Source organism: Furipterus horrens, unplaced genomic scaffold (genome assembly GCF_987537825.1).
Source record: "Furipterus horrens unplaced genomic scaffold, mFurHor1.1.pri manual_scaffold_1, whole genome shotgun sequence".
NCBI lineage: Eukaryota > Metazoa > Chordata > Mammalia > Chiroptera > Furipteridae > Furipterus > Furipterus horrens.
In genome coordinates this window covers 105,559,034-105,579,491 of record NW_028327171.1, presented here as the reverse complement: position 1 = coordinate 105,579,491, position 20,458 = coordinate 105,559,034, and the positions used below count along the sequence as shown (strand labels likewise).

Genomic DNA, 20,458 nt, shown 5'->3' with positions numbered 1-20,458 from the left:
GAGTTGCTGGGGAGATTCGGAGAGAAGGATGATTATTGCAGTCGCATCAACCTGAGTCAAAGGTGGGCAGGCTGTTAGAGAAGAGGGACTCCCGACGAGAGTACTGGAGGAACTGGAGAAAAAAGAGCTTCATTTGGTGGTGCGGAGGATGTTTATTCTGCATAAGGCGAGTGGTAGTAGGAGTGTGAAAGGGAGGATGAGCCCCTTGACAAAGGAACAGTATATTTGTCTGATTTATTTAAAGAGTTCCAGTTGGTCTATGTGAAGTGGACAGCTTAAGAGTGGAACAGATATCTAACATCACTAGATAAGTAATTCCACTTTTGGAAATAGTTTGAAGCTCTCTGAGCTTTTAAAGAAACCTACAGTCTGTAAGATGACAGTGGAGCATACAGGGAAGCTGAAGGCCTTTCCTGAAGCATGAAGTAATTCAGTTTGGATGGTCTGAGGACTGTGAATGGTCAAAACCAGGAAATGCTCTTTTTGGAAGATGGCCGGATTTAGTCATGGAATAGATGTAGGAAAAAGTTGTAGAGAACTCAAAAATTATAGGCATTGTACACTGTTTCACAGCTTTTACTTTTCATCCCTTGACTATGGAATGACCATTAAATGCTCTTCTCTTTACTGCGTTAAATTTGTTTGCCTACATGAGTGGTTTAAAAACATTTTTTATCAGTAAATGACACAGTATGTAAAAGCATACTTTTTAAAGGATGAAAAGCAAATCTTACCCACTCCCTGGGATGCTCCCAAACTAATTTGAAGTCCATATAAAGGTATACCCTTATTTTTCAAGAAGGCTGTTTGCATCTCTGAAGACTTCCAAACTGAAGGGATTTCTTCTTTAAAATACTTTTTGAGGACTTCCATTCTTCTGGAATGCAGATTTGCCTAAAAATAATCATTGTAGGGGATAATTATTTTTTCCTTCTGCTTGCTTCTTAAATGCCCCTCTTTTTTTCTCCTTTGCATTAATAGATTAATTAGAAGGATGTTGATTTATTCTTGTTTATTAAAAACAAACCATTCATAAACTGCTTTAGGTTAACCAGTATTAGGAAAAAATTATTTGGGAAATGTTTCACCACTGATCATTATATATCACTTTATTGTTAGTAGCTCAAATACTCTATTTTTAATAAGCCATTTAAAAATAAGTATGTGCTTTTGGTAAAATGAAATTTAATACCAAAGAATATAATATAAAAAGGGTCTATTGACACTTTTTTCTGTTTCCCACCTTCCAGAAATAAGCATTGTAAATAATTTGTTTTTTCCTGACACTTAGACATATATGTATATTCAAGGACATATATGTATTTCCCCCTTCTTTTCATCGCCCACAAGTGGAATCATAAAACATGCTATTTTACGCCTTTCTTTTGCCTCTCAATTCTATATGTTAGGTATTTTTTTATATCCACAAGTATAAAACTACATCATTTAAAAAAAGGGGTATATAGTATTCCCTTGTAGAAATATCAAAGTGTATTTAACCTGCCCTCTACTGATGGACATTTAGATTGTTTCCAGTTATTAGCTATCACAAACCCTACTATAGTGAACTTCTGTGTACATACAAGCTCTGTCCAGAAAAAGTCTAGCCATTGTTAATAAAACCACCAGTTTGTGCCATATCTATATAACCTGGCAGCCATGGGGAGTGGACTGGAATGCATATGTGTGAACAATGACGGCTTCATTGTACTATCGAGTAGGGGCAGTAAGTGCCATTGAGTGAGCATTTGTACTGTTTGTCTATCACATTCAAAACGACTGAGCAAGTAGAGCAACAAATTGCATCAAATTTTGCATTAAGCTTTAACATTCCTGTGTGGAAACTATTTAGATGATTTAGAAGACCGCAGCTATGGGCAACTGGTGATTGGCAGCTTCATCATGACAACATGCATGCTCATGCTTCACATCTCATGCAGAGATTTTTGGCAAAACATCAAATCATCCCCCGCTACAGCTCAGATTTGGCATCCTGCGACTTCTGACTTCTCCCAAAACTAAAATCACCTTTGAAAAGGATGAGATTTCAGACCTTCGATGAGATTCAGGAAAATATGACAGGGCAGCTGATGGCGATTGGGAGTACTGTGTGAAATCCCAAGGAGCCTATGTTGAAGGGGGACTGAGGTATCATTGTTCTATATACAATGTCTCTTGTACCTTGTATCTTCTTCAATAAATGTCTCTTCTTCATAGTGTATGGCTGGATACCTCTGGACAGACATTGTATATCCTGGGCCCTTGTATGAGCTCATCTGTGATATAAACAGTATGGAATTCTTTAGAGCTATACTATTCTGAGTCATTTTATTTTAGTTGATGTAGTCCTTAAAAAAAGCACATATGGAACTATGTGTCCTCGTACCTCCAACCCTATTTTCAGCCTCAGTGACAAATGTTGGGTGATGAAGTTACTCAGAAAATAGATTATCTCCACCAGTCAAGAAGATTTGTTGAGCTCTTTGACTAGGCAAATTATTTAACCTCCCTCTGTCTTAGTTTACTTAGGTATATTGATAGTACCTCCTCCTCGAGGTCGTTTTTAATAATAAAATGAGTAAAATAATGATGGTAAATAAGTTATATGTAAACAGTTGTAGCAGTACTTAGTAAATAGTGCTGTGTATATAATTATAGCTACTCTTTACTCTGAATTTATTTAATGAACCCTGGCTAGTATGGCTTAGTGGATTGAGCACCAGCTTATGAACCAAAAGGTTACTGGTTCAATTCCTAGTCAGGACACATGCCTGGGTTGCAGGCCAGGTCCTCAGCTGGGGCCATGTGAGAGGCAGCTTATCGATGTTGCTCTGGCAAATGGATGTTTCTCTCCCTCCCTTCTCCTTGCTCTAAAAATAAGTGAATAAAATCTTTAAATTTATTTAATGAAAACAGTAGTTTTTTGTGTCATGAAAAATAGCTTTTTATCTTCTAATTATAAAATTATATCATAAATATTGCATATGCTTTTTCCAGCTATATGACAAACTGGTTGAGAATCACTTTGAGAATTAAGGAAAACTACTGAGGCTCAAACAAATATGCATTGAATAAGATTGAGGAGGGACCTGGAAATCTCACCATTTTCTGTGGGAAAATATGATTTAAATTCCAATGCAAATGGATGTACACACAAGCATGTGCTATCTTCAGTTATTTTTTTGATTCTCCTATGCATTTTGTACTAAGTTCTCTGTGGTTAGGGACATGCCTTATATTTCTTTTTATATTTTTGTGGCTTCTGGCATTGTGCTCTACACCAGGTTGATATTTAAAAAATAATTTTTTATAGCAGTGAAGACTTTGAGAAAATAAGACTTATTAAATTTTAAGTGCCACCTCAACATACAAGTGTCCAGATCCTGTGCAGGGTTTGTAGAAGGTGTGGCTAGCATTGTCTTTGAGATATTGTTTTATTTGCCTAAGTGTTTTATTGAAACCTGGCCTTGGCATGTAGCTCTTTATTTATTTTCTTTTCTTAAGTTGCCACTCATCATTCTGGTGCTTTATAAATCAATAGCAACAGTCACACATATTCCACACATGAATTTATTACTATGAGCATAACTATTTTCCCCTTTACTAATTTTTATATACGCATTTACCCATTTCTGTCTTGCAGTAAGTCTAACAGAGGTGGACTTCCATCTTTCTTCATTTAGCTTAAACATGCTATTTAGTGGTTCTCTTGCCCTCAAATTCTCAACCTTTGAGCTACCTGAGGCACTTAACTGTGCGTGAGATGCCCTTTCCACTTCTATTTCGATATTATTCCTTTAATAGCAATAGCTATAGAAATTACTCTTGAATCACAGAGTTATAATACTGGGCATTAGAATGTTCCTTGTCAGTCTTCATTTTAAGTGACTTACCCAGTACAATCTAACCACTTTGTGTTGGGGCCAGGACAAAAAAGCTTAGTCCTGGGCTCCCAATTTGGTGCTCTTTCCACTATGCCATCTACTTTCTCATGGCCCTCTGAGATTGTCAAATCACTCTATAAGCAACTCTTTACTTTGGCCTGAAATGATACATCCCTGATATCGATCTTTTCTTTCTTCAAATATACATAATTTTAACCAGTTATGCGAGAAAAGTAACCTATTTTTCATTTAAAGAGCATTTTATCTTATTCAATAATGCTTATTTAGCTGAGAGACATTGAAATATCTTCTCTGTCAGTTTTTTTCATTTATAAAATGGAGATGATAATACCTACCTTGCAAATTTTGTAAGGATTAGGGAGAAAAATGTATATAAAGTGTCTGGTACATATTGTTTAGTAATTGTTACTGTTAATATCATTATTTTGTGTTCATCTGTATGTGTCCTTCATGTGCAGTAGTTTTTAGTAGGATGCTGCTGAAGACACACCCTTCCAGGGAAGATGAATCGGATTCCGATATATGGTAGTGGTAGATTGGGGAGGGGGGAATTTCAGTTTGAAAAAGCATTCAGGATTTTAATTTTATATTTGGAAAATGAAAAAAATCATGTTTTTATAATACAGTAGAAATTATATATTCATCACAATCTTCTCAGCTGATGGTGATATGCAAAAGATTTGATCTAAGGCATAACATCTTGGGTGTGTATGTGTGTGCACGTGTTTGTGCATACATGATAATCTTACATTTCTCCAAAGGGTGTATGGTTTTAAAATGATTGAAAAACATTGTCACTGTGTCTGACATCTCAGTGTTATTCTGTTTAGCCATGAACAGTGTAGCAGTAGCAGTAGGATCCAAGCTACTTAGAGTAGAACGGGTGGGTGCAAACAGCAGAGCTGTAATAGAGGTGGATTGGGGGTTGTTTGGGAAATCTGAACTGAAAGTGATGGAAAATGGCCAGTGAGCAAGGAGGTAAATATAGGTCAGGGTGTGTAACAAAACCAGAGGTTAAGTTGAGAAACTCCCTTATGGACAACTCTAGCGTTAATTGATTTGTTAAAAAAACAAACAAACAAAAAACCCTTTTTATTGAAAATAAAATTCAAATACTAAAAAACAAAAAAAAAAAATTTATAGTTTAATGAATTATTATAAGATAAACATTTGTCATAGCTACCAGGTCAAGATCTGTAACTTTGCTGGTCATCGAAGAAACCTCCATGTGCCCTATACCAATCATAGCCCTCTCTTTCCTTCCAAAGTAACATTTCCTGTAGTTTCTTTCTTGTTTTTAAGATTTTATTTATTTTTAGAGGCGGGGGAGGGAGAAATAGCAGGAGAGAAACATCGATGTGTGGTTGCCTCTTGCACAGTGGGGACCTGGCCTGTAATCAAGGCATGTGCCCTGACTGGGACTCAAACCAGTGACCTTCTGATTCGCAGGCAGGAACTCAGTCCTTTAAGTCCAAACCAGCCAGGGTTCCTGTGGTTTCTTTATGGTTTTATCACCCAAATGTGAATACCCCTGCCACTCCCCGTTTTTAACTTGGTATGTCTCTGTCTTTTTCTTACAATTTCTGTTGAAGAACTGAGATCACTTAACCTGTGGAGTTTCCTACACTCAGGGAATTTCACTTTTATGGGGGCAGTTCAGCTATTTCTCTCTCCTCTGCACATCTTGCTAATTGGCAGCCCATCCAGTGGCGTCACCAGACTGAGTTCAATTTCTTTGGCATGACCACAGGTGATGGCATATTTTTTCATCAAGAGAGTCGTCATGCCTGTTTTTTGCTATTTTTTGTTATCAGCTGTCAATGTCCTTATGTCTAGATGCATGAATTAATTAGGAGTTGTAAAATATTAGACTACAAATTCCAATGCTACTGTTTTATTTTTATTTTATAGGGCAATGTGTCTCCTCATCTACTATTTGCTTCCTGAGTGGTAAAGTTCAAATAAAAAAAGGCAGGATAAATTCTTGTACTTACCCAATATCGACATAATTGGTTCAAATGATGACCAGTTTATTATTATTATGAACTTGTGGCTTTAAATATTTTTGGTGTTTTAATACATTGCAATTCATATCTGTATCAGAAATGAACATTGTTCCTTTGGCTTATGGGAACTTTTTTAGTTTGGCTCCTTAGCCATTTTGACATGACTGTAGAAGTCTTTGGTTGTTTCCTTGCTATTTCATATGACAAGATGTTTCAGGCTCATTTTGTGCATTTTCTACTTGAGAACTGCAATCAGTCATTTCTCTTAAGAAGCCCTCCTGCTTAAAAAATATTTTAAATGGCAAATGTTATTTTAAGACCCCAATCTAGGCACAAAAGATGCACACTGCTTCTCAGTTTGTCATTGTTCTTAAGTCGTTTTAGAGGACAGAGCTAGGAAAATATAGCTATCAAGGTAATATATCTTGTATGTTCATATTGATATATTCTTTCTTTTTAAATTTTTAAGTATATTTTGTTGATTATGTTGTTACAGTAGTTCCAACTTTTTTCACCTTTGTTCCGCTCCACTTGGTACCCCCTTCCCTCCAGCAATCCCTCCCAGCTTAGTTCACGTCCATGTTGTTATGCATATAAGTTCTTTGGCTTCACCCTTTCCTATGTTGTTCTTAACTTCCCCCTGTCTATTTTATACCAACCAATTATGCTTCTTAATCCCTGCACTATTTCCCCATTTCTCGCCTTTCCCCCTTCCAGCTGATAACCCTCCAAATGATCTCTGTACCTATGATTCTGTTCTTGTTCTGATTTGCTTAGTTGTTTTTATTTTTTAGATTAAGTTGTTGATAATTGTGAGTTTGTTGTCATTTTACTGTTCATAGTTTTGATCATCTTTTTCTTAAGTAAGTCCCTTTAACATTTCATATAATAATGGCTTTACCTTGTCTGGGAAGCATTTTATCTGCCCTTCCATTCTAAATGATAGCTTTGCTGGATAGAGTAATCTTGATTGTAGGTCCTTGCTTTTCATCACATTGAATACTTGTTGCCAGTCCCTTCTTGCCTGCAAAGTTCCTTTTGAGGAATCAGCTGCTAGTCTTATAGGCACCCCTTTGTAGGTAACTCCCTGCTTTTTTCTCTTGCTGCTTTTAGGATTCTCTCTTTAACTTTCACCTTTGGCATTTTAATTATGATGTGTCTTGGTGTGGTCCTTTTTGGGTCTAGCTTGTTTGGGACTCTTTGTGCTTCCTGGACTTGTATGTTTATTCCCTTTGCCAATTTGGGAAGTTTTCCTTCATTATTTTTTCACATAAGCTTTCAATTTCTTGCTCTTCCTCTTCTCCTTCTGGCACCTCTGTGATTCAGATGTTGGCAAGTTTAAAATTGTGCTCGAGGTTCCTAAGCCTCTACTCATTTTTTTCAATTTTTGTTTCCTCATTCTGTACTGGTTGACTGTTTATTTCTTCCTTATGTTCCAAATCATTGATTTAAACCTGGTTTCCTTCCCTTCACCATTAGTTTTGTGTGAATTTTCCTTCGTTTCATTTAGCATAGCCTTCACATCTTCCCTTATGCATGTGCTGTACTTAACCATATCTGTCAAGCCTGTGAGCATATTTATCACCAGTGTTTTGAACTCTATGTCTGTTAGGTTGGTTATCTGCTTATCACTTAGTTCTCCCACTGGAACCTTGATCAGTTCCCTCTTTTGAGCCATACTTCTGTGTCTCTTCATCTTGACAGGCTCAAGTGTTTGTTTGCCTCTGTTTCTTAGGTAGAGCTGTTGCACCTGTTATGTTGTAAGGGGCAGAGCTTTAGATATTCGTCAGTACAGGGTGACCCGTTTCACCATGTTGTGGTGCTGTATGTGGGGGAGGGGTCTGAGAGGGAACAATGCTGCTTGCTCAGCACTTGCCCCTTTTCCAGGCAGTTCTCCCACTTCCATATGGGACCGGTGCCTCTCTAGCTGTTGCTCAGGCCATCGTTCCCAGAGTGGGTGAGTCTGTAGACGTTCTAGGACCATAGGGCTCTTTAAACAAGCAGACTCTCCTGGGAGACCAGCAGTTTCTTCTTCTGCCCAAACCCAGACTGTTTTGCACAGTCAGATGCAATGACGCTTTATTTTCCCTGGTGCTGGGACTGTGAGCTGTGCGGTGTGGTCCGATCCTGGTAGCGCTCCCCAGGTGTCCCTCCCTACTTTTTAAAATCTGTGACTGTGCTTTCCGCTGGCCTGCCGCTACCACTACACCGCATCCTCTCTGCCCTGGCTCCACCCCTCCTACCTGTCTGGATGAGTATTTTTTCTTTATATCTTTGTTTGTTGAACTTCATACAGCTCAATTTTCTGGAACTTCTGGTTGTCTCTAGTTTTGAGGTAGTTGTATTCCTTCTAGTTGTGGAGGGAGATGCAGCGTGTCTGTCTAGGCCTCCATCTTAGCCAGAAGTTAAACTCTACTTTTTAGGTGGTAGTTTACAAGATCAGAGTGTTGAGGAATCAAGCACTTTTTCTTTAAATTGAAAAAAAATTAAAATATCATCAAACAGGGATTTGTTGCTAATAATTTTTCACATTGTATTGTTATTTTTAAAAGTTAGTTGTGGAGGGAAATGCAGTGTGTCTGTCTAGGCCTTCATCTTGGCTGGATGTCTGTTTTTCTGTTTTTATGTGAGAACTCAGGAAGATCCAAAATAGTCATATCTGTTGGTTGGTTTGGGTTTTTTTTTTTTTTTTTTTGCTTGTTCCCACCATGGTCTGAAAAATCTGAAAGATAAAGTGATTCTGTCTCATGAGTTAGGTTAATTATGACTTTCTTTGATTAGTGCAAATATCTGGGCCTAATGAAGATGCTTTAGTTATGGTGTTCATTTCCTTCATTAGCAGTTACAATAGAAAATGGAATCTCTAGAATTGAAAAGGAAGTTTAGAATCTCTTTACTGCTGAGCTGTAATTTTTTTTTTAACTGACTAGAGTTATGTCTCAAAGCTTCAGTGAGTGGTTATATGTCGTCCTATTACATATGATCCCATGTTACCCTTACAATATTATATATGTAGCTTTTTGTGGTCCTAATAGTGCCCACCTAGGAGTGATTCTCTTTTTTCCAATGCTATATGCTAATTAGGTTATTCAGGACAATCATTATAAAAATACAGGTCTCACAATTTCTCAATTAAGGACCATGGCTACTGTAAACACTGTTACTACTCTGCGTAGAAAACTGTTGCAGAGACTAGTTTTATTTTTTTAATAACCCTGATCCCTTTATACACACATTTAAAAAAATAATTTGTTTGTTTGTTTATTTATTTTTAGAGAGAGGGGAAAGGAGAAAGAGAGTGAGAGAAAAATCACTGTGTGGTTGCCTCTCACTTGCGTCCCCAACTGGGGACCTGATGTGCAACCTAGTAATGTGCCCTGACTGAGAATTGGACCAGCGACACTTGGCTGTCAGGCTGACGCTCAATCCACTGAGCCACAGCAGCCAGGGCGAGAATAGTTTTATTCAAATGCTTTGTATGACAACTTTTATATTTCTCCCTGTTGAGGATTTAAAAGCTAAATAACATTTAATCACAAAACATAAAATTTAACATAATCACACTTATACCAGTGCTAGGCACAGTCCAGTTTTATCTTAATTTTTCCTATCAAAGCATTAATTTCTCACTTTGAAAGAGCTTATGGATGGATAGTTGCCACTGATCCAAAGAAAAAAAAGAGGGAAGGAGGGAGGGAGGGAAGAAGGTTGGGAAAGGAAGTGTTGATGTGTGTATGTGTGTGTGTGTGTGTGTGTATGTATATATTTAGGCTGTCTTTGTCTTGATTTTTGGTAGCTTGCGTCTTTCAGGAAATTAGCCGATTTTATCTATATTAATGAATCAATAGGCATAGAGTTATAGTATTTCTTTATTATCTTCTATTGTATGTTAGATCAGTAGTGATGTCTCCTCTGTCATATCTGATTTTGGTAATTTGTGTCTTCTCTCTCCTTTTCTTGGTCATCCCAAGCAGAGCTTTATCAATTTTATTGTCTTTTTTTTTTAAAAAAAACTTTTGCTTTCACTGATTTTCTCTATTTTTGTTTCCAATTTTATTAATTTACTACTCTAATCTTAATTCATTTTTTGCTAACATTTCCTAATATATACATTTTCCTTATTTTAATTAAAATTTATTGGGTTTTGTACAAGGATTATATTTAAATTTTAGCAAAAATCACATGGTTTATTGGTAAATCTTCCTGAAAGAATGGGGTTCATGGGGCACATAAAAAGAAAAATTTTGCTGAATCATGGGGTTTATTTGACAGAGTAGAGATGAACAAGTCTAGGAGGGGAAGGAATAGTTAGAAGTTTATGTTTGTAAATGAAGTTCTGATGAAAGAAATGGCATTGAAGATAACCTGTAGGGTGCATTATTTCCCAATAAACAATTATGTATTTGTGTTTTATTTTTTTTAATATTAGTTATGGTGATTATAATCTCAGCAGTTGCCACTGAAAAATGTGTGACTGCACTGTACATACACAAATGCCTTTTTAAAAGATACTGTCATGCTCAAGTCTGTTTCTAATATATATCATTTACAGTTTTCTTATTTTACTTATAGATGATATGGTTGCCAATATAGGAAAAGACTGTATTCTATATTTTACTGATTCTTATGGTTTTTTTTTTCCTGCAGAAATGCTGAGTCGATTGTCAGGATTAGCAAATGTTGTTTTACATGAATTATCAGGAGATGACACAGATCAGAATATGACGGCTTCCTTAGACCCTGTAAGTAACTCTGTTCTGAATTAAACTGATGAGACATATGTTCCATGTTCTTCTGAGGAAAATAATTTAAGATAAAAGGGTGTGAGCTGCTTCTCTTGTGCTAGGTAGCAAAGATAATTAAGAAAAATATTGAGACTTTATAAATGATCCTTTTCCTCTAGTTTGTAGCCTGAGAGCTACAGTGATAGGAATCAAGTCCTGGATGAGATTCATAAGATCTTTTTCATTTGTCCCCTAGAGACTCATTTAGTGTTATAATGTTTTAAATCCTACTTGGCTATATATTCCTTTTCCATAGGAAGGATTTGAATGTTAAATTGTGAAATTGGAGCACCTTTCTGATTTAAGAATATCTGTTTACTATTGTAAATTCATCCATCTCTTTTCTTATAGTTGGCATTGTATTTTCTGAGGGCCACATACGGAATCAAAAGAAGTCCTTCAGTTTTCTGAAAAGACAAGCAGTAATTGCCTAATGGATAAGATAATTTTGTTCAACTACTCTCTTAATTTTATCTGTTTTTTTAAAAGATTTTATTTATTTACTTTTAGAGGGCAGGGAAAGGAAGGAGAAAGAGAGGGAGAGAAACATCAATGTGTGTGAGAGATACATAGATTGGTTCCCTCTTACATGCCCCCAAGCGGCAAATTGGCCCACAACCCAGGCATGTGCCCTGACTGGGAAATACATCAGCGACCTTTCGGTTGGCAGGCTGGCACTCTGTCCACTGAGCCACATCAACCAGGGCTATTCTCTTAATTTAAAATTTAAAATTTTGGGCTCTCCCACTTAATGGTTTGTGACCTTTGCTTCCCTTTATTTTTCTCTTTGGTAAAATTAGATAATAAAACTGTAAATGAGATAATGTTTGGAAAACGCTTAACATTTACAAAATACTTAACATATTGTAATGGCTGTGATAACAATTCTTATTGGATTAGAGTTGGAAAGATTTCCCAAATAATGATATTAGCTGAGATAAGATGAAGTTAAAATGAGGGAACTCATGTTTAGAAGTTAATGCCTTTTCCTTTATACATTCGCAACTTTTTGTCTAAATACTAGGAATTACCCCAAGAATCTGACATGGAGTTTAATGATAAAACACAAGAGGATGTTCTGGAGCGCCTGGCTTATGCAGAGAAGTTGGTAGTGGAGCTAAAGGAAATCATTAGACAGAAGGATACTGAACTGCAGCAGAAAGATGAAATTCTACAGGTACCATTGTTTTGGTTCTTTCTTGCTCAGTAGTTACTAAAAGATTATTGGAGACTGATTCTTATCTCCTTGATACTATAAGACGATGCCTATTTTTGTTATGTGCTAGATAAGCGATGAGTAAACATGTATGTATTTATTATCATTGTTCTCTGACAGGAAGAAAGAAAAGCTGCTGAGAACAAAATTAAAAAACTGAAACTTCACGCTAAGGCCAAGTTAACTTCTTTGAATAAACACATAGAAGAAATTAAGGCACAAGGAGGGACTAGTCTGCCTACAGGAACTCAGTCAGAGGAGCAGCTCTCCAAGGTACAGTGACCGGGTATAATACATATTTTCTAGGTGGAAAAAGCCTTCCAATATAACAGATTTTTACTAATCACAAGTAGTGTGAAGCTAAAGTAATACAGCACTAAATACTATCCTTTCTTAATGAATGGCAGTTTAGCTGGGCTATGGGTCACACACAGGGCAAACAGAAGGTCAACGGAAATCATGGAAATGAAATGCCAGTTGTTATATAGACTTTTAGAGAATTAAAAAGGCTAATGGGAAGAAGTAAATACTGTAGTGAGGTTTTCAGATAGGAGAGGCACCATAGCTTTTGGAGAAATTTCATCAATGATAAGAAGATTAAGCTAGCTGGTCTCTAGGTTTCTTCCAGCTCTGAAATTCTTTAATTCTGTGACTTAATAAAGAACATTCCGTGTCCTTATATGGTTATATAGTAGTGGATTAAAGTTTCATGCATTGTAGGCTGAATCATTTAGATTACCTTGGCCTCCCTATAAGGTGTGTTCTCTAGATTGATGACCACCACCAATAAAACAGTTTGAGGTTGGAGATAAAGAGAGGAGTAAGGCAAGTGGTGCCTTTTGAGAAATAGAGCATCGTTTTAATACTAGTCTTTATTACCTTTCCAAGTTTGGTATAGAATATATAGAAGCTAATATATCACACATGCCTGCTACAGTTGGCTTAGACTTCACTCTGCGTAAGAAATCTTTTTATTTTCTTAATTTTATGCTATGTCACCCTTTGACCCAGTAGTACTCTTATTCTCAATACTTTTAGTTCCTGGGAAATTAGGTTTTTTGTTTTTAAATTTTATTTTTATTGTTTTTCTATTAGAATTATCCCACTTTTTCCCTCATTGCTCCCCCCAACCCAGCCTGTCTCTCCTCCCATAGTCAGTCCCCACCCCATTGTCCATGTCTATGGGTTATTTATACTAGTTCCTTTACTAAACCCTTCCCTTACTTACCCCCTTCTCTCCTTCCCCCACTCCCCTCTGATAACTGTTATTCTGTTCCTTGTTCAGTTTTGTTCACTTGTTTGTATTGTTCATTAGTCTCCTGTATCCGGTGATATCATATGGTATTTTTCTTTCATTGCTTGGCTTATTTCGCTAAGCATAATTTTTTTTTAAATATGTTTTATTGATTATGCTGTTAAGAGTTGTCCCAATTTCTTTTCCCTCTGCTCCCCTCCACCCAGTGGCCCCCCTCCGTCCAGTTGTCCCCCACTTTTAGTCCATGTCCATTGGTTGTGCATATAGTTCTTCTCTACCTCTTCCTGTCTACTCCACTCCCTCCTACTATGCTTCTTAATTCCTGCACTATCTCCCCCCCCACCCCCCGCTGACCTCCTCTCAGTATGTTCCCCATACCTATAATTCTTTTTCCACTCCCGTTGACTACTTAGTTTGCCTTTGTTTTGATTCCCTAGTTTCTGTTGTTGGTTGTTGTGATGCGGTTTTCATTTTAATGTTCATAGTTTTGATCCTCCTTCTTCTAAACCAGTCCCTTTAACATCTCATATAATAGTGGTTTGGATCTAATGAACTCCTTCAGTTTTATTTTGTCCTGGAAGCACTTTCTCTTGCCCTTCTATCCTGAATGACAGCTTCGCTGGATAGAGTAATCGTGGCTGTAGGCTTTTGCTTTTCATCACTTTGAATATTTCTTGCCAGTCCCTTTTTGCCTGTAGGGTCTCTTTTGAGAAATCCGCTGATAGTCTAATTGGGACCCCTTTGTAACATGATTCTTTTCTTCTCTCTTACTGCTTTTAAGATTCTCTCTTTATCTTTAATTTTTGACAATTTGATTATAATGTATCTTGGAGTGGTTCCCCCTGGGTCCAGTTTTTCTGGAAGTCTCTGTGCTTCCTTGACATGTAAGTCTATTTCCTTCCCCAAGTTCGGGAAGTTCTGCTTCATTATTTTTTCACGTAATTTTTCAATTTTTAGTTCTTCTTCTTCGCCCTCTGGCAATCCTATTATCCGAATGTTCGATCACTTATAGCTGTCCCAGAGGTTTCTAATCCTCTCACTTTCCATACTTTTTGTTTCCTTTTTCTGCACTGGTTGACTGTTTGTTCCTTCCCTATGTTCCGGTTTGTTGATTTGATCTTTGGATTTTATTTCCTTACCACTTGTCTCGTATGTGTTTTTGTTTGTTTCAGTACGAGTAGCTTTCATTCCTTCCCTGTCTTGTTCCAAATCTTTTGTTAATTCTGTAAGCCACCTTATGACGATAGCTCTAAACTGAGCCTCCAAAAGGTTTTTATTTGTTCCTCTCTCAGGTCTCTCATCTGCTTCCTGGTGAGCTGCATCACCGGGATTTCAGTCATTGTCTGCTTCATTCTGACAGATTTGTGTTTAGCTTTCTTCCCCAGGCAGGCTACAGGGGGCAGAGCCCCATGCACTCATCACTGCCCTGTGACAGGCAGCGATCAGCAGCCGGTGGCGATTGGCGACTTTTTTTGCCAAGCGGCGCTTTGTGTGGGGGCGGGTGTCCAAGATAGATTCCTGCTGTTACTCTCCGCCAACAGACTGGGAGGCTCCTTTCCCACAGCCTCACCGTTCAAGGCAGTCGGGGATCTGCCTTCCCCAATGTTGGAATCGCAAGCTGCTGGGTTTCGACTGCAGCCAGGATTGCTCCCCTGGTGTTTCTCACAGTCCTGCCACCATTCCCGGGGCTACAGCGGACAGCTCAGCCCAACCCTTCCATCCCGATTCTGATCTCGCCCCTCCTACCTGTCCAGACGAGCACCACTGGTTTATAACTTCATACGTTGGGCTTCCATGTAGTTTTGTTTTCTGGAATTTCTAGTTATCTTTTATTTTGAGGTAGTTGTATTTCTTCTTAGTTGTAGAGGGAGACCGAGCATGTCAGTCTAAGCCTCCATCTTGGCCAGAAGTCTCCCATCTTACTCAAGCATAATTCTCTCTAGTTCCATCCATGTTGTCGCAAATGGCAGGAGTTTCTTCTTTCTTTCTGCTACATAGTATTCCACTGTGTAAGTGTACCACAGTTTTTTGATCCACTCATCTACAGATGGGCACCTAGGCTGTTTCCAGCACTTGGCTATTGTAAACAGCAATGCTATTAACATAGGGGTGCATAAATTCTTTTGAATTGGTGTTTCAGGATTCTACAGGTATAATCCTAGCAGTGGAATCGCTAGTTCAAAAGGCAGTTCCATTTTTAGTTTTTTGAGGAAATTCCATACTGTTTTCCATAGTGGCTGCACCAGTCTGCATTCCGACCAACAGTGCACTAGGGTTTCTGTTTCTCCACATCTTTGCCAGGACTTCTTGTTTGTTGATTTGTTGATAATGGCCATTCTGACTGGTGTGAGGTGGTATCTCATTGTGGTTTTTCTTTGCATCTCTCTGTTGGCAGTGATGTTGAGCATTCTTTCATGTATCTATGGACCCTCCGTGTATCCTACTTAGAGAAGTGTTTGTTCAGTCCTTTGCCCATTTTTTTAATTGGGCTCTCTGTCTTCTTTGTGTTGAGACTGTAAGTTCTTTATATGTTTTGGAGATCAGTCCCCTGTCTGAGATATCATTGGCAAATATGTTTTCCCATATGGTTGGTTCCCTTTTCATCTTGCTTATGTTTTCTTTTGCTGAGCAGAAACTCTTTAGATTGATGTAGTCACATTGGTTTATTTTTTCCTTTATTTCACTTGCCTTAGGAGATGTATCAATGAAAATGTTGTTACATGGGATATCTGACATTTTCCTGCCTATGTTTTTCTCTAGGACTTTTATGGTGTCATGGCTTACATTTAAGTCTTTGATCCATCTTGAGTTTATTCTGGTGTGTGGTTAATTTGGTAGTCTAGTTTAATTTTTTTTGCATGTCCCTGTCCAGTTCTCCCAGCACCTTTTGCTGAAGAGGCTATTCACTCCATTTTATGTTCCTTACCCCTTTGTCAAATATATTTTTTAAAATAATTTATTTATTTGTGTGTTTATTTTTATTTTTAGAGAGAGGGTAAAGGAAAGAGAGAGAGAGAAACATCACTGTGTGGTTGCCTCTCACTCGCACCCCCAACTGGGGACCTGATGTGCAACCTAGTCATGTGCCCTGACTGTGAATCGAACCAGCGACACTTGGCTCGCAGGCCGACGCTCAATCCACTGAGCCACAGCAGCCAGGGCTCCATTCATTATTTAATAGCATGTTATTCATTCTCCATGAGTTTGAATGTCTTTTAGTTTTTTCCTTGAGGTTGATTTCAAGTTTTAAGGCATTGTGATCTGAGAAGATCCTTGATATAATTTCAATTTTCTTGAATTTGTTGAGGCTTGTTTTCTGTTCTACCATGTGGTCTGTCTTTGAAAATGTCCCAAGTGCATTTGAAAAGAATGTACATTTTGCTTCTTTGGGGTGAAAAGTTCTATATATATCAATTATGTCCATTTGATCTAGAATGTTGTTCAATGCCTCAATATCCTTGATGTTTATTTGCTTCAAAGATCTGTCCATTGTTGATAATGGGGTGTTAGCGTCCCCTACTATGAGTAAGTTGCTGTTGATATCCTTCTTGTAGTCTTCTAAGATTTTCCTTATATATTTGGGTGCACCTGTGTTGGGTGCATACATGTTTACCAGGGTTATATCTTCTTGATGGATTGTTTCCTTAAGCATTATAAAATGTCCTTCTTTGTCTCTTTTTATGGCCTTTGATGTGAACTCTGTTTTGTCTGATATAAATATTGCTACTCCAGTTTTTTTTTTTCATGTCCATTTGCTTGGAATACTTTTTTTCCATCCCTTCATTTTCAGTCTGTGTAAATCTTTTGTTTTGAAGTGTGTCTCTTGTAGACAGCATATATGTGGATCATGTTTTCATATCCATTCCACTACCCTATGTCTTTTGATTGGAGCATTTAATCCATTTACATTTAAGGTTGTTATTGACAGGTGTTGTATTCGTTTCCTTTTGTACCTGTGTTCCACTCCCTCTCTTTCTTCTTTTTCTTACAGCATTCCCTTTAGCATCTCTTGCAATGCTGGTTTGGTGGAGATGTATTCTTTTAGTCTTCCTTTGTCTGGGAAACTCCTTATTTCACCTTTCATTTTGAAAGAGAGCCTTGCTGGGTAGAGTACTTTTGGCCATAGGCCTTTGTTTTTCATTGTTGGAAACATTTTTTGCCATTCCCTTCTGACTTGTATTGTCTCTGTTGAGAAATCAGTTGATAGTCTTATTGGAGCTCCCTTGTAGGCTATTTGCTGTTTTTCTCTTTCTGCTTTTAGGATTCTCTCTTTGTCTTTACCATTTTAATTATGATGTGCCTAGGGTTCATCTTCATTGGGACCCTCTGTGCTTCCTGGACTTTCATGAGTTTTTCTCTCATCAAGTTAGAAAAATTTCCTGTCATTACTTTTTCAATCAGGTTTTCTATCCCATGCTCCTCTTCTTCTCCTTCTTTTATCCCTGTGATACGGATGTTGTTTTGTTTTGTGTTTTCCTGCAGTTATCTTAAACCCTCTTCATTCTTTTTAAGTCTTTTTTCATTTTGTTGCACTATCTGGGAATTTTTTTCTACGTTGTCCTCTAACTCACTGATCCGATCCTCTGCTTCGTTTAGCCTGCTTTTAATTGATTCTACTATTTTCTTCTTTTCAGAAATTGTATTCTTCATTTCTTCCTGGTTCTTATTGATAGTTTCTATGTTCTTTTTTATTCTGGTGTAGTTCTCAGGAAGTTCCTTGTAGTGTCCCTGGAGATCTCTGTAGTTTCCCTGGAGTTCTTTGTAGTTCCCCTGGAGTTCGTTGTAGTTTTCTTTGAGTTTGTCGAGTTCATTGAGCTTCCTCATTAGTATTGTTTTGAATTCCATGTCTGATAGTTTGCTTGCTTCTGTTTCATCTATCCCTCTTTCTGGGAATTCCTCCTTTCCTTTTGTTGGGGTGTTGTTTCTGTTTGTTGGGTTGTTATCCCGCCTCCCCATTTTGGGCACTGGTCTTGTTTCTGCTTCTTAGATTGATCTGCTTTCATTTTCTGCCTTTGTGGTGTGACCTTGTATATAATTGTTAAGCTGCGCCACTTGGTGGGGAGCAGTCTGCTTAAGTGATTTCTCCCATAGCACTGGGGATAATTCTGTTCTGGGACCTAGTCTGCTGCTCTCCCAGCTTTTTCTCGAGAGCCAGCGCCCAAAACTTGTTACGAAGTCCCCCTAGTTCACTTCACCCTCCTTTGGCCTCAGCCAGGGGCAAGTGCACTCCCTCCCGCAGGCCAGGGGTGGGTTGACCCGTTGTGCACTGGGGCAGGTGGATCCAAGGTGAACTGGGTACTTGCCTGTTCCAGCGGAGGGGGTGGCCTCTGTGCGCTGGCAGATGGGTTTGTTGTGCCCCTTTTGGGGCAGGCCTGGGGGTGCTTGGGCGTAGTGGCCAGTAGGTTGGTTTCGCGCCTGTTGGGGTGGGCCAGGGATGCCTGGGTGTGCTGGCCTGTGAGTTGGTTTCGCGCCTGTTGGGGTGTGCCAGCGGGTGGACTGGGGCACTTCTTTGCGCATGCTCGCATGACCCAGGGTGAGGGTTGGGGAGTGGGTGAGTGCACTCCTGCGCCTGTTTTCCTCAAGAATCTCGTCCCACCCTTAGCCTCTCCTCCCCTCTCTGCAAAAAACAAAAGAGAAAAAGGAAAAACACATTTATACATACACAGCAGTCTGCTGTTTCTTGCCTCTCAGAGCCAGATGCCACCCAACCCACTCCTGGCTCTGCCAGTGGGAAGAGCCTCGCTCTCCTCCCAACTCCTCTCTGGGGAAACCTAGGGTCACTAAAAAATCTTTGCTCACTGCCAGCTGCAGCTCGGGGAGCCTAGCCAGCCAGAAACCCTGTCTCGCCCCTTTCTCCTCCACTATCCTCACCAGACAGGTCACTCCCGGATGGTCTTCTCTAATCCAGCAGTGCCAAGGCTCAATTTCTGCCAGTATCTATCTAGATGTTAACTGAGATGCTCTGTCCACAATTAGCCTACAGACAGGTCTCAGGAACAAGCAAGTGCAGCCTTCCCTCACTCCTCCACCACCTTCTCTTGTCTGGAAATTAGGTTTTAATTGATTTTCTAGGCACAACCCTTGGGGTAATTAGTTAGCTTCTAGTTAGTCATTCTTATTGGGTCTAATGCCCTGAAGACATTACTTTTCCTGCATTGAAAGCCTTATTGAATTTCTCAAATCTTATTTTAGAAGTTTCTTTCATTTTTTTCATATAAGTTCTTCATCTTGACTCTTCTTACTTCTTGGTTTCTCCTCTGTTAAGTCTCTTTTCATCCAGCTGTGGTAGTGTAAGAATGGAGTTGCTCAGATGACCATTGAGACACAGCGAGCAGGAAAATAGACGTTTATTGGGAGAATCAGCAGGCGGGGAGACCTGCCATGGGTAGTCAGGACTCCGACTTTCTAGGGGAAAAGGGGGTTCCTTTTATAGGAGGAAGTAAAAGGGGGTTTTTGTTAGCTTTGTTGGGCATTTGGCCATCTGGCAGCTGCAGATGCAACAGGCTGATCAAAGCAGAATGTGGTTTAGTTTATTTTCAGCCTGAAACACCCTGTTATTTCTCAATCAGCTGCAGGCAGGGGATTTTTAGCCTGAAACATCCTGTTATCTCCCAGACAACTGCAGGTGGGGTAGGGGGCCACGGGGTCTGGGGATGTCAGGTAGCAACAACTTCTCTCTTCCCACGTTGCTTTATTTCTTCTAACTTTCCTTTCCTCTGCTATGTTAAGATTTTTCAGTTATCCATTTTATAATCTGCCTTTTTTAAAGCTCTGAGACCTTAAACAAATTAACATTTGACAACATCAGTTCCTTCCTCTGTTAAATAAAAGGGTTGGATTAAATGATTCAAGCTCCAGCAGTCAGTCACAGCAGCCCTCCAATTGTTGTATACCTATTATAGAACTAGATATTCTGTGCAAACTATAGTTGAAGAAATGATGGCAACGTTCAGTAGTTGTCCAACTGCTATGTGGAAAAAAGTATGAAATTATTCTGTGTTGTTCCAATAAGGAGACTAGCTTCATTTGTGGGAGGGGATGTGAATTTAATAGGGAGGCATAATCTGGTTCAGTCTAAGGGGCTTTGGGGGAAGATAGTAGTCTATTGAAAGATTTAGATTTCCTCTCATTGGTTCTTTTATGATGTTTTGCCCCTCACTTTGCAGTTTTGGCCTCTGGTTCTTTAAGGCAATAAGACTGAGTTTTCTTTTGAGTCCTGCATGACACTGACTGCTTTTACCCTGAGACTAAAAAACATAAAAATGGAAAATATGGTGCCATTTCTTGCATCT

General features: G+C 38.7%; 1 protein-coding gene across 3 annotated transcripts in view; it reads left to right on the top strand.

The window, feature by feature from the left end:
* The window catches only part of GOLGB1 (golgin B1), an 84,814-nt gene that overhangs the window by 634 nt on the left and 63,722 nt on the right, over window positions 1-20,458 (top strand). For all 3 annotated transcript variants that reach the window (XM_090277173.1, XM_090277164.1, XM_090277181.1), the window contains exons 2-4: window positions 10,559-10,653; window positions 11,720-11,872; window positions 12,032-12,184. In XM_090277173.1, coding sequence (XP_090133299.1) covers window positions 10,561-10,653; window positions 11,720-11,872; window positions 12,032-12,184 — 399 coding nt within the window. In that variant the 5' untranslated portion in view covers window positions 10,559-10,560. The remainder of the gene's footprint in view (window positions 1-10,558; window positions 10,654-11,719; window positions 11,873-12,031; window positions 12,185-20,458) is intronic.